This window comes from Psittacula echo, assembly GCF_963264785.1.
Source record: "Psittacula echo genome assembly, chromosome: 11".
Classification (NCBI taxonomy): domain Eukaryota; kingdom Metazoa; phylum Chordata; class Aves; order Psittaciformes; family Psittacidae; genus Psittacula; species Psittacula echo.
The window spans coordinates 10,772,998-10,800,575 of record NC_137746.1 but is presented as its reverse complement, the minus strand read 5'-3'; the positions used below and the strand labels follow the sequence as shown (position 1 = coordinate 10,800,575).

Below are 27,578 nucleotides of genomic sequence, written 5' to 3'. Positions count from 1 at the left end.
GCTGGGGAAGTTAAATAAAGAAGTGGAAAGGGTCTTCAATCATCCTATATTTTATATATACAAAGGTTGCAATTCCATTAAGCTTTTCCGAAACAACATGTAAAGAATTCAAAACAGGGCAAAGAGATGGGAATAACTGGTTATAATTAAATCATGGGAATGGAGCACAGCTCTTCCCCTCTGCCAGGCTATCTTCTCTGAAGGCATCACAAAGCACAAAGGGATTTGAGGTGGTGGTAACTCTAACGGGTTATAGGGGCCAAGGCCAGCCTGTGCTGGGTGGGCTGGTGCGTAAGGCCAACACTCCCAGTAGGGAGATTTTAACTGTATTAAATACTGGCCAAACTCTCTTTCCAAGGGATCTGAAGGGCTGGTGACTTCACTCAACTCACCTACAGTCCAACCTGTACAATAATATCACACATTTTGTTGGCTGCTTTAGTTAATGTTCAGACAAATAAGCTTTTTCTAAACACAGAACATCCTTGGAAATAAACCCAAAAATCTTTAAAATAAAGAAAAAGAAAAGAAAAAAAGAAAAAAAGTAAATAAAAGGAAGAGTTCTTTGCTGGTCCAGAAACAGTGGAATGTTTTTCCACTAAAAAAAGACACATCCTTTTCTCCTTGGTTGCATTTTTGTTAAATGCATAGTTCTCTGCTAAGCTATGAAGCCAGTCTGAGGCAGGTGGTTGTGCAACACTTGGCTGCTGCATGGCTGAGCTGTGCGATCCTTTTCCATGATATTTACAGGAATTAATAAGAGGAAACAAGAGCCACTTCAAGACATTAAACTGTCCAAACAAAAGAAAACACAATCATACCATTACTGGACGCACAGTGACCTCAGCCCCTTTCTTGATCTCAAATGTCTTCAATTATTTCAACACAAAAAGGATTTGAGCAAGAGAGGTTTATTTTTAAGCCTCTGTGTCAATCTTCTTAACACTAGTGGGATTTGATCCCGGCACACCTATGTCAACACCAGCATTTTTCTCCTTTTACTCTCCCTTTGTGGCAACATAGCCAAGAGATGATAAAGGCAGGTGAACCGTAGAAATCTGGAGATGAGAGACAATTCCTTGCATTGTTGAAGACAAATGCCTGGGGTTTTTTGGCCAGAAAAAGGCCAAAGCCTTTTCTTGCTCCCTCCCCTAGAGGAAGGAATTGCTCCCAAAAGATGGGGAGAATGTGGGAATTGCACAACAAACAAACAGCCCTGCAGCCTCAACAGCAATCACCCGTGGACGGCTCCCTGCCAGGAGAGGTCCAAGCAATATAAAGGGCTGGTTTTTTCACCATGTTTCCCCACCTTTTTAAGGTGACGTTTGGACCATCGTTCACCAGAGCACACTTGGTCTGTATCTTTCAAACAGTTTACTGCAGAGCTTCAAGATGTTTTATTTTCATAGCTATGTTATATATTTGTTCTTCATTCTTCATAGATTATTTACACCTATGAACCCCCACTGTATGGTCAAACAGCACACTCCTTGGTAACTACGGATCTGGGAATTTTAGAAATCCCACATGAAGCAATATAAACAGCTGTCTAAAACCTCCCATTTCCACCCAGATGGCTCTTGTTCCACGTAACTGAATCAAATTTTAATTCAGAGTCACTCACTAGCCTTGTTTGGATTTACTTGGAAAAACACACCTATAAATCACATATGAAAAACTGTGGAGAGGAAGGATTTGTTTCTCTCGGGGTGTTTTTTTTCTCTTTTTTTGGTTCTTTCTTTTTGGCAGAACAAAATTTTATTACCAGACAAAAAATATACAATTACATGTTGACAGCTTCGAGCCTCTGGTGGTTCTGGCCAGAATAAAACACAGGCGGCAGCACTGTGTTTTCAGATCAGCATTTCAGAAACATCTACTTCTTTGAAGTAGATGGCACCATGTCTCCCATGGTGCATGTGCCACTCACATCACCTCCTAGGGAACTTTAGAGCTAGAAACATGCTGGAAAAGGGATGCCAAATGTACAGAAAGCCTGAAGTCATCAAAACGGATTTCCCCCTGGTCCCAAATCCACCTGACACTGGGCGCTATAGGTGCCACTACTCACAGAGTGCCATCTTGAAATACAGAATCTGAGCAGTCACTTTAAGAGCTGCAGGACAGCCCTCTCCTAAGCAACTCATTCATTGCAGTGATCTGCTGATTGTAGGAGAGGATTGGCTTCCCCAAAACCTCCCTGCATCCCACAGAAAGGCAAGTTTCCCACACACAGACACACTCCCATCCAGCCAGCCCCTTGTCTGCCAGCACATCGAGGAACTGGCTTCAGTTGAAACCAAATGCACTCAAACTGTCTAAAAATAGCACTGAAAATCATTTGAATGGCAGTGGCCAATGGCCACCCTGGTACACCTTCATCAGCTCAGGTCCATGGAGGACTTCCAGCACTCACCTGCTGCGTGTGCCACAGCAAGGTGTGCATGTACATTGGTACATGCCTGAGCTCTTCTTGATGGACAGGCAAACCAGATCATCGCCCAAAGACAAACTCATCACCCTTTGCTGGTGAAACCAGCTTGCTGCTTGCAAGAGCTGCTCCTGGCAGATACTAGGAGGGAAAAGGGTTGGGAAGCAGCATAGCATGTCCTCAGCATAACCCTGAGATGCACACCATGCCCCAAACACCTGCCCTGATGTAGCTCTCCTTACCCCTTCCCTTTCCTATGCTTTTGCACATATGCTCAAAACCACTGGTTCCCAATAAGAAAGCCCCTTCATTAGCACTGCTGTGGGTTTTTTTAGACAGAGCCATAGGACATGGGACCAGCAAACCTTTTGTGTATCAACAGCCCCAGGGCAGAGCACATGCCTGCCTGACCACAGCAAATTCAGGGATGCTTTCCAGCTCAGCATCCTACACACACACAGAGCTTCATGAGACAGCTGCATGTCCTCCTCTGCCCCTTCAGGTTTTTCTAGGCCACCCTGGTCAAGTAGGATCAATAGCAGAAATGTTTCATGATGTTACTAAACCTCCAGGAGCCCTCGCTTGCACACAAGCAGTGCCATATGGTCATGTATTACTGGCATATAAAAGCTCTCTGCATGGTTTCCCTTGCATGGAGAACACATGATGCTGCAAAACAGCATCTTATTAGCTTGAGGTGGTGCTTAATAAGGAGGACCTGCTGGTTGGGCAATGCTAGCAAGTGCTCCCCAGACCAGACCTAGATAAGCCATGAACCTTTCCAAGCCAGAGAGGCAGCACCGGGAGCCTCCCCTGGCACGAGAACAGTATTCCTTGAGTATAGCACAAGCCGTAGTCCTGTGCCTGAAGGCCTTGCCCTTTGCTCCCGTCTTTCCCATCTGCCTTGCAGGGATGCCTCATTTCTCACAGCAGTAACTGCCAAATTTGATTTATCTCATCTTTTTCTGCAGCTCCTCATCTTGTGACAGCAGGGCAGACCCACAACGCTTTGGATGGGGAGGTTTCTTCCTTCTCCTTGCTCGACCTACATGCCCACATCGGGCAAAGCCCCGGTACAGTGTGTGCACCCAGGGTTGCATGGGGCCACCAGAAGGATGGAGCCCACCTGGCATGTCTGCCCCAATCATTCCCCTCTACCACAGTCTGGGGGCTGCTTCCCAGGATGGATCCCAGGCTGTGCTGTGCCTATACCCCAAGCACGCCCTCTGCCATCAACCATGCCTTGCCCAAACACCTCCTTGAGAAAATGATCAGCTCCCTGGCAAAAAACATTTCAAGTCCCAAACCCCACAACCTTCCAAGGCAACACTGGCGAGCTATCACTTCCTTCAGCTACTCCTTCATTGCCACAGAGAGAGTCAAGTCACAACCAGTGCTCCCAGCACCGCTGTTAGCCCTGGGGAAAAAGGGTTACGAAAAAGACAGGGAGAGTTTTGGAAGAGCATTGACTTGGTAGGGCAGAGACCTGAGGTGATAAGTGTGGTGATGAATGACATCTGGAGATGCACAACAGCAACCACTCCAAAGTGATGCCCTGACTCAGTACAGTCATATAGGTACAGAAAGGGAAAATACAGGCATATAAGCACAGAAAGGTCCTCAGCACTGACCTACCTAACATTTCTGCCCACTGCCTTTAGTCCATTGCCTTTCGGAAACAAGGACTACTCATGCAGGGCTGTGTTCAGGAGGCAGGGAACAAATTAGGGAGGGGGCAAATATGGTCAAGATCCAAAAGCACACAAGGAAAGCTCCTCCATCTTTCTGGAACTGTCTCATGAGGCTGTACTGTTAATCTCATCTCAAAGGAAAATCTGAGCAACTAGTTAAAAGCTGCTTGGCGTGGTTTGGTGATTGATTCCCCTGGTGTGCCCATAGATATCATTATTTACAGGAGGGCAGGTTTTTTGCATGGGTGTATAAACATTTGCTAAGTAGGAATGCATACAAAAAAGATAGTTTGAAAATAGCTTGTTTTAAAATGGGAAGCGGTTTTGACCTCTTTGGGAGGAACGTACCTCTGCCCTCTGCTTGGAGATGGCCAGCTGAATGTTTGAAGAGGGTGGGAGAAGCAGTAAACATGTTCAGGGAGCTGGGAAGCAAAGCTTTTAGTTTTGTTTTGCTTCTAAAACTAGATTTTAATATTTCTAAGGGGAAGAGACATTTCAAAAGAAACATGACCCCTCAAAACTCAGTTTTGAAAAGGGGCTAATTTTTAACCAAAATAAATTTTAAAGGAGAAAAATGCAAGCACGTGTTATTAAGTGATAAAATCTGGCTGTTCCACATGGGGATGGCATTCCAGGGAGAAAGGGCTTTGCAAAGCATTTTAGTAACTAATCCTTGAGGCAGATGAGCCAGCAGCAGAGCTGGGAACTCCAAGCTACAAGGGACTCCAACCCCTAACTCCCCACCTTGACACCCCCAGAAAGGAAATAATCTGCACTGTGATCAGGAAGCACTGGAAACCATTGCATTGCTTGTTTGAGGGAGGAAAGGACTGTTTCAACCAATTTATTAATTATGAATATTAAACAAATCAAGTTTTGAAGTTTAGTTCCTAACGACTCAAACTTCCGCTATTGTTCTGCTCAGTACAATCAGACTCTGCAGACAGCATCTGTCAATCTGATTATTATCTAGTGAAATGAGGGAGAAAAGAATTTGTTCTCTCTCACCTGCAAAGAGCTATCTGTGCCTTGTAATTATTTGCCTTGATAAATTTAATTTGCTTGAGTTTTGCCTTCTAGATTTGGCTGGTCAAGTTACACTATAAAGATTATTCATGGAAAAGCAAGCACATTTGGTTACTAGGATACAAAAAAATCACTTAGTATGTTCCTCCAATGAATAATCCCAGCAGAACACACACAAATTCAATAAATTATAAATTTCTCTCTCTTACATAAACACTGGGGTTGCAGAGGCAGCTTTTGGAACGCTTTAAAATAAATTAATATCTTAATTACTATGCAATAGCAAAACAAACAGAGGGGATAGCTGAGCCTTGCAGGTGACCTGCATCCTTTGTCTAGACATGAAAGTTATTTTGGAAGAAGGCAGGGTGCAAACGGACAGCAGATTCATTATTGCCAGTATCTATGTGCAGACACTGGTATTTGGCATGCTTACATGCCTTTTCAAAGCGGATAACGTCAGCAGTAGAATAAGCTAATTTGGAAGAAAGCATTTTTATTTCAGAAAAAACCCTCTTTTCCTGCACAATCCCACGTATACAAAAGGTCTTACATAAAGCACTTGTTGCCAGATCTCTGAACCTACAAGGCAAAGTGAGAGCTTTCCTACATTGAGTGGTGGCTGCCAAGCTGGTCATACGAGGCACATCACAATTGATGCAGCTGATGGGCAAAACAAACTGCAATCAGACAGTCTGCCCTGAGCCACTCAGGCATTTTTTGAAACAAAACTCAGACTCAAAAGATTGGGTTTTGGACACTTAACAGCATTTGGTCTTTTTGTGTGAGCGTCTGTGATTGTACCTTGCCTTGTCTTTTCCTAGCCCTCATAATATCCCCAAATAACAGCAATCTCCAGGCACGATTCCATACAGACTGCTGTTCAAGGCTGTGGCATTTAAAGACATGCTATAGGGTCTGTAGGCTAAGATCAGTTTTTATAAACTTTAACCGAGATGGATTTCCTTGAAATTCTGACTTGGGAAGCATCTGTCCTTCTCACCCTCTCCCTTTGATCACATCAGCAGCATAAGCAGTGCTGTTCTGCTGCTGGCAAATCACCCAGTAATTGCTATTTAAGACTCACAAATCAGATGCCAGTGAGATCTGCCTTATACTCTTCAGAGGACATCTCTTTTCCAGGAGAGATCAACCAAAATGCTTGGCATACTGAAATATCTGCAAGACTTCTTCCATGCAAGCCTAGGGAAGCTCTGCTGGCATCAAGCTTTCCCTCCCTGCACACACGGTCTCAGTGTTCAGTTATATTTGCCAGCCCTCTCTGCAAACAAGGCTCTCGTGCGGATCCTGTGCCCCCACATGCGCATCCCCAGCCAGTCCTGCACAGGACTGTGTTCACCAGCCAGCCATAGAGCCATAAGGGGCATAGTGCGCCAGAGCAAATTCAACGCTGATCATCAGATAAAAGTCGAGCTACCTAAACACTCCTTCCATTCTGTAGTTTGTCCCCATGAACCATCATATGAAAGTTATCTTTCTTTTATAAACCAGCACAATGGCCACCACACAGTGTATGAATCAATGTTCTTTATCACTAAGAGTGAAGCAACACCCGTTTGTAAATTATTTCATTCATAGAAACCCTGTCACTTTGCAGGACAAAGTAATCAACAGGTTTTGATGGTGTCCTGATGAAAGAGCCATCGAAGAACAGCACCTGAAAGGGGTGTTTCTTGGGGGCACACCTCTTTGGCAGAAGCCTGCAAGGATTATCTAGCCCACCTTTACCCTCTGAGGAACCAGCTCTACTAATGCCATTACTAGATGATGAATAACAGACTTGTTAAGACCTCCTGTGATACAGATATTCCAATTTACTGTACTCCACCAAGGCTTTGCATCACTGTTAACCTGCCCAGCTGCCTTCTGGAGAGCACAAGCACATGCTCAGAGGTCCTGGTCCTGTTTCCTCCCCAAAAATCCTGTAGTCCACAGCAGCCTCTTAGCTGCTCTTCTTAACAGCAATTTTGGGCACCATCAGGACACTAGACCAGATAGACCTCAAGCACCAAGTGTCTTCTGTTAGCAAAACAAAAGCTCTATCCAACCATGCCAAGTTCAAGACCCCAAGAAATAGCAATTTCCCCTCATTAGGAATTATGCTTTCAACCTTAGCATCACACCAAGGAGATAACTTTTGAACTCCACTCCATAAATTACAGAACATGCTAAGCTGAGAAGCTGCTGTCCCAGTGAGACCAAAACAGATAAGAGGCTGAGAAAAGCTGCTGCCACAGTGCTAGTTATCACTGAGGAAAGAGAGATAAACCTGAACTAAATTATTTCATTTCTGCTGCCAAATGGGATATTCTATCTTATATCTTTGGCTTGTCAAGGCAGGGCTTGGCAGATTTAACATTTGAGTTATAGAGGAGGGCAAAAATCAAACAACTTTTTTCCTTGGCATTCAGGGACCTGATGGAAAACTTTTCACTCAAGGAAATTTACTCTTGACTGTCTTCCCTGTGTTGCTACAAAGGCAATGAAAAGCAGAACTTTGCTTTTGTATCGCCTATTTATTTCTCCCACAGAGCCATAAGACATTATGCCATCAGGAGTGCAATCACAAGAAACCTGAAGTCACAGAAAAATGACTGGATAAAATACAATTCCTAAAGTACAAAAGCCTCATTATTATGTAAATAGCCCCAGTGAAACAAGAAAACTGAGAAAACAAAACCTGTTATATGCAACTATCTCGCCACAACTCTACAAACACAACTCCATTCATTTTCCTCCCTTCAAAGCATTGGTAGCTCTTAAAAAAAATCCTAAATGTGATTTCCCTGCTGCACTGAAAAGCTTTGAAATGCAGTTAACTTTTTTTTTCTTTAAAGAATTTTCCTGTGTAATTCCAGCAGCAAGCAAAATGTAATTTCTTATCTTCTGATTTGGTTTCTTTACACCCAGTCCTGTTGGCGTAGAAAGTCAAAAAAGACATGGTTTTGCTGGAGTAGGGAAGGGGACATAGTCTGATCCTCTCAGTAGGAGATCTCCGAGCTGCTCCACTGCCAGAGGTGTCAAAGAACCAAGAGAAAAAACCCTCCTGGATAGAAAGCAAGCCCTGCTTACACAGAGCAGAGCAAGGTATCTCCCTGGACACAGGGAAAAACAAATTAACAAGCAAGAAATCACTTTCCCCTCCCTCAATCCTCCCCAGAGCCCTGCTTCAACTGCTCAGACGCCAGAATTTAATGTTCCAGCACTCAGTAACTGCAACAACAGGGCATCCAGGTCTGAAGGGAAAAGCTGGCACAGGTATGCTGAGATACATCTTTCAACCAGACGTCTCGGTGCCAATGATTCATGCTTTTTAACATATAGAAGGAAAAAAAAATACAGCCATCATCAAGATATGGAACAACCCAGACTAAAAAGCACCTCCTTCCCACCAACCATACCCTCCCATGGGCACACATCTAAGGGACCATCAGGAAGGGACTGCCCCAGCTGATGCCTTTGGCCAGTCCTGCTGTATTTGCAGCATGCAAAGAGTTGGGATGGGGAGGTTTTCAGAGAAGTGGTAAGACCTTGTAATCAAAGGGCACTGGGGCCATCAGATAGACATATGGACCATTGACACAGGGTCAGTCCCCTCCAGGACACAGATGATTACTGACACCAAGAGCAAGGGTGGAGAAGCTGCCTAAATGAGAAGACAGAACAAAGTGTGGAAACGTTCCTATAGCAAAACTTCCTCCAGCTGCCACAGACAGAAAAGTCTCCCCAAGATGTGACACAGAGCCAGGTTCCTTTGGGCTACAACCTCTTTTTGTGCTTGTTGGTAAGTGAGCACACATCTGCCCTCTGGATAAAGTCTGGAGAATGGCTTGCTGGCCATTCCCGGCTTTGTGCCAGGAAGACCTAATGAGCTTGTGGCCAAGCACACTCATTAGGACTAGGGAAGGTGCACGTCCTGAGTCAGCTGTGTGGTATGGATGCCACGGCACGAAGCAGCAGCAGGCGCTGGATGCCAAACTACTCCAGGCACAAGAAAGGAGACAAAGGAGATAAGACAGATGCAAATACAAAGAGAAGAGGTGGAGGAGACTGCACACACCTTCCCCATAAGGAAACTCATATGGCATCTGACACATGTTTCAGGGGATCACACCTGGCCTGATCACATCTGCAGCTCATGAAGCTACCCCAGCAAGCATGCCCCTGCTCCTGGGTTCTCACTAGCTCTGCCCTTGCCTGGTTCAGCAGATTTGCTTCCCTGCTCCTCTCCTGAACCCACCACATCCATCACGGTGACATACACACTCCACCTTAGGAAAGCCTACTCTTATTTTAGCTACCAACCCGCACAGATAGGCTTTGCAAACAGTGGGATGCTGATGAGAAAGAAAACGTTTCCTTTCAAGGCAAACTGTGCAGGCAGGACACTGACTGTCCAAAAGTGCAAATCCAAAACTCAATAAGCTCATATGCTAAATCCATTCGAGCTAACAAGGACCAAGGTGCTTATCTGCATTCCTAATTAAAAAGCCACTGAATGTGATATGCAAGGAGGATCCCTACTAGCACGCCATAAGCTTCAAGGTGATTCATCCTTTTCATGTCAAGTAAACACTAATGCCCGCACATTCAAACTTGACTGCATAAAGTTAAACACTTTAAACACACTTAAGCACCTCCATAGGTTGTCATATTATAATGGTCCCGGAAGCAGCAATTTCCTTCGCCTGCAGTGAGGGCTCTCTAAGGGTTTTGCCTACACACACAGACTTGGGGGTGTGATTTTAAGCATCTACAGTAGAGTCGGTGACACACAGATCCTTCTAACCTGCGGCAATTATCTAGTGGAATAAAAGGGAAAAAGTGACGTTTTCCAGATATCCTACCTCTTAGTAAAGCAATTCCCCTCCACAGCGTAAATAAAATAGAAGAGAGGGCACATGCCCAGCACTATCCAGCATAAGAGTAGAGAGCAACGAAAAGCTCTTGCTTTAATGACACACTTGGCAATGTGTTGTGTATGTCTCAGGGGGCATGACACACAGCTCTACTTAGCACTGTCCTGATAGGTGATGCCTGCCTGAATTCAAGTACAGTTGTTTCTCCAGTCTCAACAGCCGAGATGCCAATGGTAACGCTGAATTAATCATGCCAGTTGGCTGCAGCACAGATTTGGGTATGTGCTGTGCGAGGCTGGTTAAAGATAGTTCTCGGTATACGATCAACCTGTTCCAGCTCTAAATCACAGTGAAGTCTGAGCAGCTTCACAAGGTTTCCTTTTGAAGAGTGGAAAAGCAGAAAGCTACAAAAGAAGCAGTGAATTAATCTATTTTTGCACCTCTATGACCTTCCTCCTGGAAATGCTTTATGCCTGCATGTTAATTAATTAACTCTCATATACCCATGTAAGCCAAACATTGTTTCCTACCATCCTTACATGCAAAGCAAGGCTACGATAAAGCCACTTGCTCAAAAGGTCACACAGGGAGTCAGAAGCAAAATCAATGACGGGCTCTACAAACCTCAACTCCCAGCCTAGAAAAGGCAGAAAAACAGGCAACATAAGGCTGTTACTGAGGCAGAATTAACACCTGTAATCAGTGTTGATCAGAGTTGAACCAAACCCAAACCAAAAACTGGTCTGAACAAGTACCTTTTTCACTCAAAACCAGAACAACCTGAAGTGTTATTTTGTAGTTTAACTGAAGCCAGACTGGAACCAAACCAAACAATTTACTGAACTAATTCCCTACTCACAATACCGAGAACTCCTCTTACAGTGTATCACTAGTAGCTAAAGGGGGAGGAGGGACCAGAGAACGAATCTAATCAAAAATGCTCCTTGAAGATGAGATTTTAGCCCCTGGAAAAGGCAGAGAGATCTTTTCCCACTACATGGCCTTTACTACTCATTTCTTACAAAAGAAGTGTGCATATCATAATAGGCATCACTATTTTAAAAAGGATACACAGAAACATCATCTTTTACCCACAAGCCATAAATTCCTGCTGCTCTACTGTAACTGGGACCCTACAACCACCACTGTTTTGCAAAAGACTGGCAGATGGGATCATCAGCCTGGTGAAGGTCTAAACTTGGGATTTCCGAGTTGCTGACAAAGGGTAGTTATTAAAAGCATCTTTCTTAAGAATACAAAATAATTTCTTCAAAATAAGAAATTGAAGTCACTTCTGCCAGAACAAGCCCCATTCTCCCTTGTGTTTACCAGACACAAATGCCACTCATACTTCGTATTCCTCGCAGTTGTGAGGAAGGCTGTGGGAGAAGCACTGCAATCAGATCCCAGCCAGATTCTTAAAAGGGAATTTGGCTCCTTTGTTAAATACCGATGACCCTATTTGGGCCAGGATCAACAACTGGATCCCAACTGGAAAGTCCTTTACTCATGCTTTGGCCAGTGAGTGCCTCCTGCCCGCCTGTGGCAGCAGCTGTCCATTGCTCATCCTGCTGTGGTGCACCACAAGGACACTTGCTGCCTGCTCAACTATCCTAGATGTTGTTCCAAGCTTTTTCCTGCACCCTGCAGCTCCATGTAAGGATCTCATCAGGTCAGGAGAATTTTCACCTCTTCCAGCCTGCCAGTCCTCAAGTCCTGCATCTTCATGGGATGCTTCATGCCTCTATCTAGCTACTAACCCTTTTCTGAGCCCTGTTTGAAGTGTCTGCCAAGGCAAGCAATTAGCATGGAGAAATTAGCACCATCCATGGCGTTGGGGTGTGGATGTGTGCTGTTGCTCACCACTGGGTTAACTCAAGACCGCACCACAGATAAGAGCAGCCACGAAGCCTGATGTTGGTATGCAACCCATTCACCACCAACATCCACGCGGCCTCCCAGCCCACTCTGCAGGTCCGGACAAGTTCCACCCATCACCTGCAATGCTGCACACCTAGTTTATCACCTGTAGGAGACACAAAAATGGCATGCCTCAATAATAAAGAATTCACTCTTGCTTAACCACCTGCCTGCAAATCACCTCAAACAATGGGCAGCGGTAAGGGGAGGGAGGCAAGAAAATATTGACATCCAAGCGTAAATTCCCACACTGCACTGGAGATGCAATAGGAGATTCTATCACTGGAGATGCCGGAAGGGCTGGCACCATGTGGAGCCTGAAGGCGACGAGGTCCTGCTCACCCCTCCGGGGTCAGGCCAGCCACAGGAGGCACTCATCCTGCTGGAGGAATGTGTTGTGCATCATTTAGCTGTCATCTAGACAAGAGCGATTTCCACCACCACCTCAGGACCGTTGTTAAGCGTATCTGACACATCTCAGCTCTTTTCATTCAAATGCCTCCTCAACCGGTTCAAATATAGAAGCTGCCTTTCATTAGTCCTAGCCTATTACTCATTTCAATACCACTCTGGTTAGAAACCTCACTGTTAATTTGACAAAACCTTCATCCATTGTGTGTTAACCATCGGATTTTTGGCGAACACAAGTTTCCCAAGCTCCCGATACAAATTTCTCCGGCATGAATAGCGTGTGCTCTTGTAACATTACATGGAATTGTGGAGAGAAAGGGTGAGGCTGTGCAAGGATTTAATGATGCAACAAGCACGGAAAACATATTTGAACAAATTTAGGTATAAAAATGAGTTGCACTGTGTTCAATAGGATTTTAAACTGAATTTCACTATTTGAGACGAGTATTTCCATTTCTATATAAAATCTGAACTGTAGATTGTTTGGCTTTTCCAGGAGCCAAGTGATGAAGGTCCCTCCATGTTTTCTCTACATTTAATCAGAATGGAAAGACATTTTCCACCTTGAGCTATTCCTGGTGAAAGAAACAACAGAAGGCAAACAGCATCTGTAGGCTTCTCCAGTTGATTTACCTCTTCATCTGTTCATTGTTCAATCAAAACCTGTTGATTTAACGCAACAGGTAGGCAAATTTTAGTCTGGGGGTGTTCTGTTTGTTTGGGGGTTTAATAAATTACTTTAGCTCATGGGACAGGGGAGAATAATTCCTCTATTAGTTAAAATGAAAGAGCACGGCTCAGTCTGCCAGGGTGAAGAAAGAGGTGCCCTTTGGTCAAAGTAGAGGAAAGACTTTATCTGACCAATTATCTTTGAGCAATTTGAAACAGGCAATGCATTTATAAATAGGATTTCATCCAACAATTCAATCTTCCAGAAAAACTGTATCATTATAAAAGGACTGTTCCAAGAACAGTTCTAAACCTGTAATGTCATTTGGAAAATGAAAGGCAAACAATGGATCTGATTGATCCAATTACACTGATAAGAAAAATTGCTGAATTGTGGCCAACCTGACAAAATACATTTATAAACTTTCAACTTGCAACCATCCAAAAATCTCATCTGCAGTCACAGGCTAGCAGCTTCTTCTGACTGTCATTACTCTGGAAAAACCAAACACAGCTAAATCTGGGGGAAAAGACACATTTTCAGCATCTTCCAGCACATCAGCAAACGGTGTTCAAGTGTCCTGCATGGTTTTGCCCTGCACAATTTGACAAACGTCTGTGCATGGACTATCCCCAGCAGAGTAATCCTTGGAGATGGTCTCCACCTGGCAGGACAGGATGGGGATTTTCTAAGCCACCAGAACAATGTTAGAGCTGGGAGGGCTACATAAATCAAGGCTTCAGTTTTTTCCATCAAACTTTCCCCCTTTTCGAACAACTTCCCTTGAAAGCCTGGCGAGGAACTCTTTAATCACAGAACTGCAGTGCAACTGATGTCATCCCTTTTTTTAAATTCACGTGTGTAAGGCTGTGCATGGGAAGGCTGCTCAGGAGAGACTGTTCTAGCAAGAGGCAGAATGGCTGATACAACTCCCAGCCTTCTGGAACAGAGCTCACGGCTAGATCCCACATCCCAGCAGGCACAGAGATTTTTCCTTTGGGAAGTTCTAGCCTTACTGAGGTAACCTCCCCTGACCCAAGGATATTGCCCTGGCTCTCTCAGATCTGTTTCACTCTCAGATCTGTTTCATGTGCCCCTTGATATTGCCTCCAGCTGAAAAGCCAACCCACAAAATGAATTTTCTCCAAGGTCATGCACTCCTCACAATGCCTTTATTTGCCTGTTGGTGAAGCATTTAAGAAAATTAAAACTTCCTTATTGTGAAAAGAGCTAATTTCCCATTTAAATGTAATAGAGAATGAGAGGAGATGCAGCTAGAAATCTAATCACAGGTTCATAACGAAACCACAAGCCTGGCAGCTTTCTTTTATGCCTTGAAGGTCCTAAGCACCCTCTCTTTGCAAAGACAATATATATGGTACATCCAAATGCAAATCTATTCCTCTCTTTATTTCTGTATTCAGCTCCCTGGCAGATTACAGGGAAGCATGTGTGTGTATTCAATAGGTCCTCCTGCTTCTTTAAATAAGTTTAATAATACCCTTTTTACTTATGTGAACCCAAAGTACAAAGGATGCAATGCAGGAGCTCTGCAAGAGCAGAAAAGAAAAGCAAACTAGCTGAAGATACAGACTGGCAAGGGCGCAGTAATTCAATACTGTTGATTCTATAGAGACCAACTGCTTTCATTATGCACCGATTCTCTGAGGAGGAAAAAACCTCACAACTATGAACTTGCAAAGGAAAAGAATCTGTACATCTCTTGTGTAAGGGCAGAATTCACTAAAGAGGCAGTTTAAAACAAGGGCGGTCTACCAAACATTTCAGACCTGCTTTCAAACAGTTTTCTTTCGGAGACTGATCAACCAACGTGTCTCCATATTAAAAAGTCGCTTCAAAAAAGGAAGAAAAAAAATTAAATAAAAAGGAAAAAAGAAAAAGCAGGAGGAATGCAAAGAAATCCCCTAAAAGGATCCGACCGAAAGGCTGAGGGATCGCTGCTCCAGCTGCGGGAACAGCTCCGCTTCGTCCGCTTTTGTGGCTCTCACATGGGCAAAGCTGTGCCCCGCCGCTTCAGCATCACCGCCCCGGTGCCCGCCGCAGCGGAGACCATTGCAAGCAATCACAATTAACAACACTCGGCTTATCCCGGGCCGCTCCCCAGGGGCGCGGTGCTCGGACCCGGGGCCGGCACAGACACCCCACTCGGTCGCTGCCTCCGGCTCGCCCCCGGCCTCTCTCGGGACAAGAGGCATCCCCGCCCCGCAGCTCACCGCAGCCCCCCGCGTCCCGCCGGTACCTGTCAGGGTCTTGTGCACCGTGTTGCCCATCGCTCCGCTCGGCGGCGCGGCGGAGCCCGGGGCGCTCCGAGGGCCATGGACAGCGCCCGCCTCCCGCCTCCCCGCTTCGCTCCGCGCCTCGCCGCGCCGCACCGCCCCCTGCTCCGCCCCGCACCGCCCGCGGCCCCACCCCCGGCGGAGCCAGTCCCCATCCTCCCCAGTGCTTCTCCGGGACGCCTGGGGCTGCGGGTCCCCCGAACCCGCCCAGGCCCCGTCGCGCTCCGCCCTGCGCGGGGTGGTAACGGGGGTGAGGAGATACGGGGAGAGCCCGCGGGCAGCGGCGCTGGAGTGGGCGGTGGTGCGGGAGCGGGCCGGCTCTTTCCAAGAGGGTCCCATTGGCCCCAGGAGACCATCTTTTGCCTCTCCCTCTTATAGAAATACATCTTTCTCCCTTCGGAAAGAAAGAAATGGTTCAGAGAGCAGGAGAGCACAGCTGGCAGTGCCAGCTTTATCCTCAGGACAGACCTTTCCGTCGGCAAAACCTTCCCAAAGGGCACAAGCTGCACTGTGAAGCACTGAGAGTCGATATACCCGAGGCTTTTTTCCCCTCAATGCCACTTACTTACAGGGTGACCTTGGATAAGCCACATTGCATCTCAGTGACACAGCTTCCCCGCTTTGGAATTGAGGGTGGTAGCAGGAGTGTTGTGTTGTCAAATTCGTTCTTAGTTTGAAGTACAACAATACCATGGAGACGAAGGACACCTCAGCTGACAGCCGCAAGTGCAGCATTGACAAGATTTGCCTCACAATTTCTCTCTCTGGATCTCAGATGTAAAAGCATGTTTATAGCCTCATTAGAGAAGAGGAAGGGATTCCTCCTTCTTCCCGGTCGCACTTGTGCTGCTCAGGGGTGATGCTGCTGAGCCTCTTCTCTGAGGCAGTTTTCATAGTTTGAAGAATGGAGACATAGGAGCACCAGAGCTACAAAACATGCCTCAACCGACGCCATGATGCGTAGTGCTTGGAAAAAACCACCATGACCCTTAGCAAAAGTCACATCTGTGAACTATCCTGATGCACAAGAAGTGGAAAGAGGGTGAGAGCCAAAGGCCAGCAGCTCAATGGCCTGGCAGAGCCCAGGTTCAGATTTACTGTAGAGAAGTTAAAATAACAAGCCTTTAATCCCTAGATCATGTGGAACAGGTCAAGTATGGCTCGGGAGATGAGAGGGGACAGAAAATCCTGATTTCCAGTATCTTTTGCTATCGCATGGATTTGTTAAAAATGGGATTATCAAATGAGACACCAGCAGCTGTTCTTAAAAGCGCCTGCCCCCGTCTGCTGTCTTCTTAGGTTAGCATATGTCTCCCACTGTCTTGGGTGCCCTGAGCTGTAAACCATGTGCAGGAGCTGTCAGAGGGCAGGAGACGCGTGCTGAAGCACAGCGCTCCCCTTCAGGGATAAGGGGAGGGGAGCAGTGTCATCCTATTTACATAGGGGGGAAAGTCCTTGTTTCACTAGACAGCAGGAATGGGAGGCTTTGACTAATCCCGACCGGTTTCCCTCAGCAGGGAGGGGTAGTTGTTATTCTAGGGTTTAAATGAGCCTTAAAAAGCCAGAGGCAGCAGAGGGGTTCTCCGCAGCTGGGTCTCTGCGGCTGCCTGGGGCAGCTCATGTGTGTGCCAAGCATGGGCTACGTGCCACCTCCCCAGGGTGCCCGGGACATGCATCATGGCCCTCCTTCCACACCCCGACCACACCAGCCCAGAGATGGTCGCTGCCTGTCCCAAGGGTATTCCAGCCCTTCCTCCTCCCCAAAAATGAGGTAAAAATAGAAGACAATAAAATGGAAATGCACATCCTTAGGACATGGAGGCAGGAATGCAATCAACGCTCCTACTTCTTGGCATTGTAAAAATGTAGAGTTTTGTTAAAATAGCCCACTTCACACAATGCAAAACAATAAGCATGAGAAATAGTTCAGCGAGGATGACTTCACCCTCTCCAGAAACCACACTGAGAAAAGCACAAGAGACCCAGAACCTGGGACTGAAAGGCAATGCAAAGTCATTGCTCAGCCTGGAGACATGCAGAAAGGAAACCAACTGCCCCAGCCATGGAACCACAAGTGAAAGCTCATTAGCATTTTAAAACCCTTCCTGCTCCAGAAAGTTTTGGTAACTATTGATAACACACTTCAGTAATTTCTTCTGCATGCCTGGCAGATGGCTGCTCCCATTAAGAAATTCTCTTCCCTCTCTCACTCTCATTTTGATCAAGGGACGGGGTGACCTGCTGCACATGTCATTTGCTTGGGTATCTGCATTCTCTGTAGATATAAAATAGTAATAACACCTAAGCTCCTTCCTAGTATTCTTTATTACTAGATCTTACACCATGTTGCAGACCAGACATTATCCTTATTTTATAAGTGATGAAACTGAGGCACAAGGAACCCAGGAGACATGTACAAGGTCATCCTGTCAGCCATCGCCAGACCTGGGAGCAGAGGAGCCACAAAACACTTAGTGTGTCGGATCCAACTTGCAGGACTGGACACTTTTAACTGCATAAACTGTACTGCTGCTTCTCCCTCTGCATTTTCTATTTCCCCCAACAACAAATTCATCTTAGTGGGATCAGTGGAGTGAGATCAGGGTAATATCATGGAAAGCAAAAAGTGCCTGGAAGGCATTCTGTATTACACTGATGTCAGACATCTGCTTCCCAGCTCACTTTAATCACCTCTAAATCTTACCGTGAGTGGATATGTACCCAGGCCTTTAAAATATGGGACAAAAAAAAGAGACACAAATCTCTTTCTGAAGCAAAAATGTGATGAATTCCACCTGAGGTTTGCCACAGACAGGGACATGATGCAAACCCTCCTATACACATGTACCCAGGCCAGACCTCTCAAGAGAGGGTATGGGCTGTACTGGCTGTTAGCAGTCACATAAACACACTCATATCTCAATGTAATGTTGCCAGAAATACAAATAGCTTACAAAGAACAGCTGAATTTCCACTGTCTGATTCTAGTCTGAGGTGTAACTTCTTATAGCACCAAATTGGTTGCCTTGTCTTTGTAAATCCCCTGGGGGCTCAAGTTTTGGGGGATGAAAGACGTTACGAGGTGTAACGTATCCTTGTTAAGCAGCTGCCATTCTTGTCTAACAGATGGCAGTAAATAATGACAGATTCATCTCTTTCAGCAACAATGAGATAAAACACTGGAATATCTGCCTGTCCTTCCCCTTCAGGGCAGCAGACCCTTCTGTGTTTGAGCGGAGCAGTCTCCTCTGATCCCCAACTACACCTGTCCCATTGGGTGCACCTTCCCCTGCCCACAGAGCAAGGCTGCAGTCACCGCTGCCACTGGCTTCCTCCCAGCAAGCACCAGTTTTATCCTCCACTCTCACACTGGCCAGTTCTGTCTCGTTGACAGCTGAGCTCCACTGCAAACCTGTGGGCCTGCCCAAATCTCTGTCTTTTACCAAAGGCCAGATTGCTGCTTGGAGACATTTCCCTCCAGAGCTGTGTAAACCCTGCCCCTCAGCCTGGGGCTGTCACTCCCATTTCACACCCCTGCACCTTCAGTTCTTTTGTTTTTCTTTGCTCTGTGACTCTGAGTAGATGCTTGAAGCATCCATTTTTCTTTCAGCTCCATCTGTCTGGAGCTCTGAGACTGTCCAAACCACTTCCATCACATCTCACCTTGAAACCTCCCGTTCCCTCCTGTACTTAGCAGGAGCCTCCTGGGAATTCTCAGAGACTGAACAAAAGACATCCTGGAAAAATACCTAAGTTGACTGCCCAAGCCTACAACACTCTTCCAGTATGCACGTAACACCATGTGTAAAAGAATACAGTTACTCTGACGTGCACATTGTGACATACAATACGTCTTCTTCAACAAGGACATATCGAGCATGGATGCACCAAGCAGTATCATGGAAGTAATTCTTTCCTACTGACACATGAACAACAAAAAGGTCATTTCTGTAGCTGTGGTGAATGGTGTTATGTGCTTCCTCCTATAGAAGTCATACTCCTCCCAGCACCTTGTGTTTCCTTTCCTCATCCTACTGGCTGAAGTGACTGTCCAGGAGAGAGCAGATTTGACTGATAAAATCAAATGCTACTCGTCTCACAACTTCCCAGCCTCCGCACCTCGCCTATGGAAGGAGAGCACTAATAAGCCTCTTCTACTTGGAGGAGAGGAAGAGAAAAAAAGCTGTTCCCTGAATTCCCATAATAGACATTTAAAGAGGTATTTGTTTAGGAGGGATGCATGTACGGAGCGTCCTCCAGCACCGCACAAAGCCATCCTGCCTCCCACGCCTTCCAACTGCTGAATGCAATTACTTTCCTCCTCTGCTCCTAGCACTAGCACAGGATGCGCTGGGTCTCCACAGGTCACGCACAGAAACCAGGTTTTACTTTTTTTTTTCCCCTAAGAAATCAAGGGAAGCAGGAGCTTCCAGCACAACAGTAGGAAAATCTTCCAAGCCTCTTCTTGAACTGGCCTTGACTACGCAGCAATTGAAGCTGTTTCCTGATCCGACTTCTTACTGCTTCTGGAGATTTGGCTGCTGTGAGGCTTATTTATCCAAAGCTGGGGACATTAAAACACATTTTCTGGGAGATAGGGTGGAATGGTGTTGAGCCAGAGGTGACCCATGGGATCTGACGCAGACAGGGAAGTGCAACCCCCAGAGATGGTCAAACAAGCCCTACATAGCTTCAAAAGCAGCAGTGACCATCTGCCCTGACCACAGCTCTGTATTCAAAGTGCAGCAAGTGGCTATGACCACCATGCAGTGTATGGAAAAGTAATCCCTAACAAGATGCCAAAGCAGCTCTCAACCAGAGAACATGTGGGCATTCCTGGCAAAAGACTCTGCAATAGAATCTTTAGCTGCAGGAATTACAGCCTAGGCAGAAAGAGGGAACGGAAATGGTGAAACCACCGTGCAGCAAAACACAGTTCAGTGTCACTTGCACAAGCCACATCCTAAACAGCTTTGGTAACCATAATAACACAGTCCCCAAATCCCCAAATGGCAGCAGAGGCAGTCGTGAAGGGCAGAAGCCACGGCTACTGAGGATCATGAGGCTGTGAGAAGGAGCAGGGAGAGTGGAGCCAGCAGAGGCAGCAATGGGGAGACTTGGTGAAAGCATCTTTTCGTGGGAAGAGCATAGTTGGGCTGATTGTTCTGCCATGTTATTAATTGCTTTAGATAAACAGCACTTTCTCTCTAGAGAACAAAGAAGCACCATCTTGGGTCATTCCCCACCATTTCCATGGGGCATCGGGGAAGAGAGGCTTCACAGCCCCAGAGGCACCAGCACTGCAGGGAGATGCTCCATCTGCAAGTCCCAGACGAATGCCCTTTCCTTCAGCGCGGGTGGAGGGTGGGCTGGTCCCATGTAAGGAAGAATTTCCAATTTAGAAACAAACAGAGGCAGTTCCTATTATTGTTAGTGGAACGTCAGCATCTCTGGTCCCGAGCACCACTGTCAACAAACAGGCTCACAAATGCTCCTTCAGCATCAGCCAAAATAAAATCCATGAAAGTATCTATAACTCAGCATTCACTGCACACATAACAAGCTCTCCTTTTTCTTTTTAAACCCAGTCTCGTCCATGTAATTTTAACATAAAGGAACTGTTTGTGGGCTGTGTTACCAAATGAGTCATCACTTTATGTGACAGTGTAATATGATTTAGAGAATTCTTGGCACACCAGTATGGATTATGCATGATAATCTCTTAATTTGGACTGTCAGTGCTGTGCAGCGGTGGCTGGAGCAGGAGGGGAAGAGCGGGTTGTCTGAATTACAGCCCTAGCTCTGCTGCTGCTTTTCTGTGTGACCTTTGCAAATTAGTTACCCTCCTCCTGCCTTACTTTCTTCATCTGCAAAGCAGAAACCCGCCTGTGTCTTACAGCAGGGTTAGCTAATGTTCACACAGGAGATATGAAGAACATTACGTAAGTGCAAATTACTATTTTAATAAGGGAAGAAAAGCAGAAGGACTTTGTTTTGGATGCAACAGGCTGATCTTGGGAAGCACACTCAGAACTACCAGGACAGTCTCTGGGTGCTGTATACCAGTCACAAGCTAATTGGCACTAATGAATGATTTTCAGAAACATGAGAAATAGGAAGTGTTAACAGGGAATCTAGAGATTTGCACAGTGGGACTCTTCAGAAAATGGAGCATAATTTCTGATAAACATCGATAAGTAAGAGCCCTTGGGGAAATCCCTCTCCCATCTTCCAGACACCGCATGGTGATGTAGTCTTGAGAAGCAATGTTGGCTCTGCAGCCCTGGAAGCGAGATCAGATATCATTTTCTGATGGAGAAGCCCAGGCAGTGGCAGCTGAAGGAAGACCTGCTACCTTCAGGGGCAGAGGCTGCTGTGGGCAGATTGCAATGAGGATGACGAGCAGCCACCCCGGAGGAAATGGAAGTGTGTGTGAATCAAGAACTGCAGACACTCGTCCACTTCAGCCTGGTCTAAAAGTACTGGAGTCCATTTACTCAGTCCCACAGGTCAGAGCGGAAGAGTTTAGGATCAGAGCGTGCTCCACAGATCCAAACAAACAAACCTGGAGCCTAACATCTGCAACTATTACTCCTGACCCCCCAAGCCTTCCATTCCTTCTGCTTTTGGTAAAAATAAAGTGGCCCATATTTAGCAAAGGGTCACTAGGCAGGGAGGAAACTGGGTACCACTTTCTAAAGCTATCCTGTTCCCATCGGCCAGCTGCCTTCTGAGTCCATGAAGTCTGGCTTTGCTCCATTCACACCGTCCATGCTCTGGTATTAGCAGGGAGCAGTATTTCTACAGGCAAGGAGGATGCATTTTATGAGACACAAATGCCTCATGAAGAATTTTGGGCGACTGAGAAGTCCTCCCCAGACAGAAAAAGAAACCCATCCATAAGAATGGATCTACATTTGCTGGCAGGAGGGTTTCTTCTGAGTGCTTTGAAAAGCAGCATGGTGCTGCCAAGGCAAATCTGTCAGAACTGGGATGCATCTGGGTAGGTAACTGGCCTTTCCTGGGGCTGGCTAAAGACCAACCTTTTTCTAGCAAAAGAAGAGAGGTCAGTGTGACAGATGAAGCAGGCAGACAGCAATGGCTGGCCTCTGGGAATTCCTTGGGGAAGGGATGACAAGTGAGAAACACAAACATAGGATGTCTGCCCATGCTGTGAGCTCTCTCACCTGTTACTCATTTCCCCAGACAGGGCAATGACTGAAAGGCCACTTCCAATGCAGTAGCTGCTAATATTTTACACCTTAGGAGCTCATGGAAAACAAAACAAAACAAAATCTACACATAATACCCCCAATACCTTCTAAATATGGCGCCAACTATTTAATGAAGTTCTGTTGAAATGAAATAGAAAGAAGGAGCAGAGAGATACTGGATAGTGCAGAAAACTATCAAGGAGAAAAACATCTTTCGCTTCTTGCTTGACCTTCCTGATCTTTTCACACATATTGTAGCAAATGGGAGTTGACCCTTGATGGCTCATAGTTAATTTATAAGCAGGAAGCTCTATGCCCAGGGGATGCTGTGCTGCAGTGCTAGCTACCCAGGCACAGAGCTATTGCCTTATGGGCTGAGGGAGAGCTCTGCACGGGCCAGAGGCAGAGCACAGCCCACCAAAACCTTGCACCTCTGCTTGCCTTGACCTGATGTTCCAGGCACAGGGGACTGCGTGAGGCCATCTACCAGCACATCATCTCAGAGGAAAAACGCACATGAGGGCCAGTGAGGCAGAGTATCCACACAGAAATGAGCAAAGCCTTTTGTTCTGCACACCTCCTGCGTTTCATTCAGCACACCCAGCATAAGTGATGCAGGAGGTGAGTCAAAGCTCTTATGCTGGATGTGCCTCTCCAGGGGTTCAGCCACGGTGCTCCTGGTTACCATGAGATCACCATTGCCTGCACACCGTGCTCAATGAAGGATCCTGCATCCCACCACCGGTGCCTCCTTCACCCAAGGGGGCTGGGGAGATGGAGTCAATGTGATGTTTGCCTGGGATTGCAGAGCAGCCCATAGGGATTTATGGAGAGAACCCAAACCAGCAGGAGAACAGGCTCAGGATGCCCCACAGCCACAGTGCTGCTCTTGTCCTGGGGTTCACATTCACTCACACAAGCACCGTAGGGGTTGCTGTGTGGTCTTACAGATGTTTTCTAAGGCTTTTCCTAGAAGAGAGGACCCCCAAGCACAGCCTCACCTGGCAGAAAACATATCTTTGGTTGAGAAATTCAGGTTTGGCCATCTTATGGGCTCGCCCCAAGGAGGGGCCAGGCAGAGCATCATTTCTGCTGGTACCCCAGTGCTGCATAAAAGCCACTGCCTTGAGCAGCAGGGGGGATCTCTGGAGGATGAACACAGTAGCTCCTCAGGGCAGCTGGCTATTGAACGCTCCCCTCCCTGCTCAGAGCATCTCCCAGAGGACCCTGGTCACAGGACAGGTATTTGCAGGGTCCTCCTGCAGCACCTGTCTCAGCTCTAAGTTTGGTGTCAACTCCCACCATCTTCCCGATCTTATCCTCCAAAACCCACCAGTCCCAAACTGGGGCAAAGCCTGTCAAAAAGTCCAGCAAAATCAGCACAAACACAGCAGAGCATCTCTGAGCAGAAGGGCAGGAAGAGGCAGCAACGGGAACTGTGGAGCAAGGACTGGGATGGAAGCAGTACCTTACAGCAGCTTTGTATACTCTCACACTATATCCAAAACACAGCACTGTACCAGCTACTAAAAAGAAAATTAATGCTATTCCAGCCAAAACCAGGGCACTACAAAACACCCCATGATTTCAAACCAGAACCCATGCACTCCTTGTATAATAGGATTGTGGAGAACCCAAATGAGAGACGCTCACCAGACTTTCCCTTAACTGTGAACACATCAGAGCAGCATGAATATTTTTACTCCGTTTGCAAGTTCAAGCTGTAGTGTTCACAATAAATGTTATCTCCCATTATACACAGATTGCCCTTCTGGAGCTGCAGCATCAAATCCTGACTCCATGCGCGAAACACTGCTGCTTTTATCCCTAGCCCCAAGAACATGAAATCAAATGACAAAGAATCCAACCTCAGCTGTCCTCTTCAGGGCAGAACAAGACATGATTTATAGATTTATATACACACATGCCCATCTATTCATCGTCTTAGCAAACAGTCCATGAAGTGTGCCTTAAGCCTTTCTGAATCGGGCAATTCTCTGCTTAGACAATCAATCCCTAACTGAGAGTCTGCAGGGAAAGACATCATGTTGCAGGAATGCTGCAGAAGCTGTTGCATATACTGTTCCCTTTGTTGAGAATAGCATCTTTGCCTTGGATATATTTTTTTTCCTCCTTAGCCATTTGATTTCATGAAGCGGGGCCTGGTTCCAGCAGGCAAGAAGAACACAGCTAGATTCTGCTTCTCCTTTCCTGAGAGGCTGAGAAACCAGATTTAAAAAATGTGCTTGGTGGGCGTTTGGTGGGACGAATTCTCTCCCATAGTTCGGCATTTCTGAGATAGAGATAGAAAGAGCGGCTTACGTTGCATATGGTGCCTGGTTTTGCTTCTCTAGCAGGTAGCCTAAGGAGCTGCCACCTCCCCTGCCATAGAAAAAGTCATAGTAGCTGTTTAATTAAAAGCAATTTTGCAAGAGGCTTCAAGTTAGACCAAAAGGCTCAGGGGAGAAGTTTGTAGAAGTTTATCCAGTTCTGGTGTGTAATGGAAAGCAAATTCTATTGCAGTAACCTAAAGGGCAGGTAGCTCTCTGGGGCATGGCCGGTCTTATTCTCTACAGTCCAGCACCAAACACAACAGGGATTCCCAGTACTCAACTGGGGCTACTGCGCACTCATCTATAACCATAGTAACAATAATAACCCTTCTGAGAACATCTGATTCATCTCTCATAAGGACTTTAAACCCAGATGTGGCTCCCTTGGACATAATGTGGAAGACAACAGGATCAAAGTTTCTATATACATTCCAGTCCAAGGGCATCATTGAGCATTACTGTCCTTACAGAGCTGGCAGAAAGGACAAATGGGCAACAGGGCAAGTTTCAATCCTTCCTCTGATGCCACCCACAGCAGTGATGGCCCCGGCAACTGTCCAGCCAAGCCCTTCCTCTGCATGCCCATTATGGGCAAAACGTGGCCGTGGCTGAATTACCACACCAGGCACTTGCACACTCAGTTTGCAGCAACACAGACAGGTAGAGACGTTCACATGCTCCTGGGAGAAGGTTAGGAGATCATGTAAGAAACAAAGCAGAAAGGTTCCTAATGAATGATGTTCCTGTTTCCATGCATTCATATTAGCAAAATAAAAAGCAGAGAATACAATTGCCAAGGTACACTATCTCTGCAGAATTGTGTCCCAATTAAATTCACATTCATGTTCAGTAACTCTTAAAAATGACTGGGTTTTTTTTAACTGCCAATTTTAGAGACTTCCCAGGAGATCCTGGCCTAATCCTGCTATCTCAGCTATTAAGTAAAGAGATAGGATATTTTTATTAAAAAACCCAAAACACCCCCATGAGACTCAACAACTCAGACTGAAGATAACTTGGCAGCCATGAAACATGGCTTTAAAGAGACTCTAATAACTAATAGCTTCAGTTACTAGATCTTGCCCCTGTGTTGCATATGCTAGGCAAACTCTTCTTTTTTGGTTCACAGGGAAGTCCCTTCCTACCAGCCAGCTGCAGAAATCATCCTTTTAACCAACACACACCTCTGCATCACCCGACTTACTGCTCTGCTTCCACATGGGTCACTGCAGGTCCTGGCATGAGGCACCTGACCACACAAGCTACGAGGACATCATCCCAGCTCAGCTTACAGTACAGACATCAGTCAGTAGCAGTGCCAGCCCTCCTGAACATCAGCAGTAGTGCTGGGTTCAGCTGTTAAGTAAGCCTGGCAATTGTTTTATCCCTGCACTCAGTGACCTGATTTATTGCTATTTACCTACATTTTAATTTTTAACAATTTCTAGTAATGAATCCCAAGACTGAAACTGTGAGAGCAGGGAAGTTCCCCAGAGCCAGTTTCTGATGGCAGTGCATGCATCCACGTCTGTGAAGCAGTGTGCAGAAAGGGACCTGCCTGCCTGTTCAGGTTCCTTTGTGGGTACTGTCAGCAGGACCAACTGCTCAGGCTGCACTTCACACAGAGGGTTGTGTCCTGGTGGACACTCCAGACAATAAGTTTAGACCCTACACCTGGCAACTAGTCCATTTTTCTCACATATACAAGGCTCAGATCTGAATCTCAATGCCTTTTCCTCTGTGACTTGTAGGGGGATGCAGGATTTTTCTCTTCCTTTGAAGGCTGTTTGTGATAGGCAGCTGAAAGACAACTACTACAGCGCCACGTGGATTTGGGGACGTTTACAAAACTGCAGAAATCAGAGCTGTCTAATAGAGGGAGAACACTGAATTCATTACGCCCCCAGATTGGGTTTGGGCTCAAAGAAATTTCAGATGACGAGGATGTTACAAAACTTAATAGGACATTAAAGCCTTTCTTTTGCCGTGCCAGAGAACCAGCCTTTTGGCTTGACATTCCACCCTTCCCCTTGAAAAGGCTGAGCCCCGTCCCAGGCTTTGCACACTCACAAACAAGGACCACACTGGCCTGTCACAGCACATCCCATGAGGAGCACACTGCAGACAGCATGAGGATGAGCAGTAAGGCAGTGCCCTGGCTTTTCCAAAGCAGACAGCACCAACGCATGCCCAAGTGCTGCAACCAGGACACTGATGTGCATTCCTGGCAGCTGACCTTCCCAGGAGAAGGGCTCGGCAGTGTCTGGAAAACAGCTGTTTCCAAAGCATCTCACACAGACTTGTGAGAAAGACAAGGCCTCCCCAAGCAGCAGTATCTACAAAACCCTTCTGTAAGGCTCTTTATAGGTTTTCCCATTTCAGTGCCCAGGCAGCAAGATGAGCTGCAGCTCCCCATGGAGCCTGGTAACATTGGCCAGGGAGGGACATGGACTGAGGGCATGGCTTCCTGGGCTGATCTGTGAGGTGATTCTGGGACACCACAGCTGTGTGCACATGAGCCAGGATGGATCCAGGAGAGTTGCTGCTGGCCCTGGGTGTGCTAAGGGATGGGGATGTTCAGTGAACTGATCCATGCAGGGCTGTGTGGATCAATATGGCCAGCTCAGTGATCTCAGGGGCTGCGGGAGAAGCTCTGTAGCTATCAACTTCAGCAGCTTCTTGAAGGAAAGCTGTGCTGATGCACT

The 27,578-nt window shown here is 46.4% G+C and overlaps 1 protein-coding gene across 2 annotated transcripts in view; it reads right to left on the bottom strand.

The window, feature by feature from the left end:
- The window catches only part of NEURL1B (neuralized E3 ubiquitin protein ligase 1B), a gene marked incomplete at both ends in the record, with an annotated part of 93,124 nt that overhangs the window by 15,973 nt on the left and 49,573 nt on the right, over positions 1 to 27,578 (bottom strand). The window contains one exon of one of the 2 annotated variants that reach the window (XM_080626852.1): positions 15,290 to 15,523. The exons of the other annotated variant lie outside the window; for it this stretch is intronic. Coding sequence (XP_080482978.1) covers positions 15,290 to 15,320 — 31 coding nt within the window. Of the gene's footprint in view, positions 1 to 15,289; positions 15,524 to 27,578 lie in introns of those variants that run through there. 2 annotated transcript variants of the gene reach the window in all.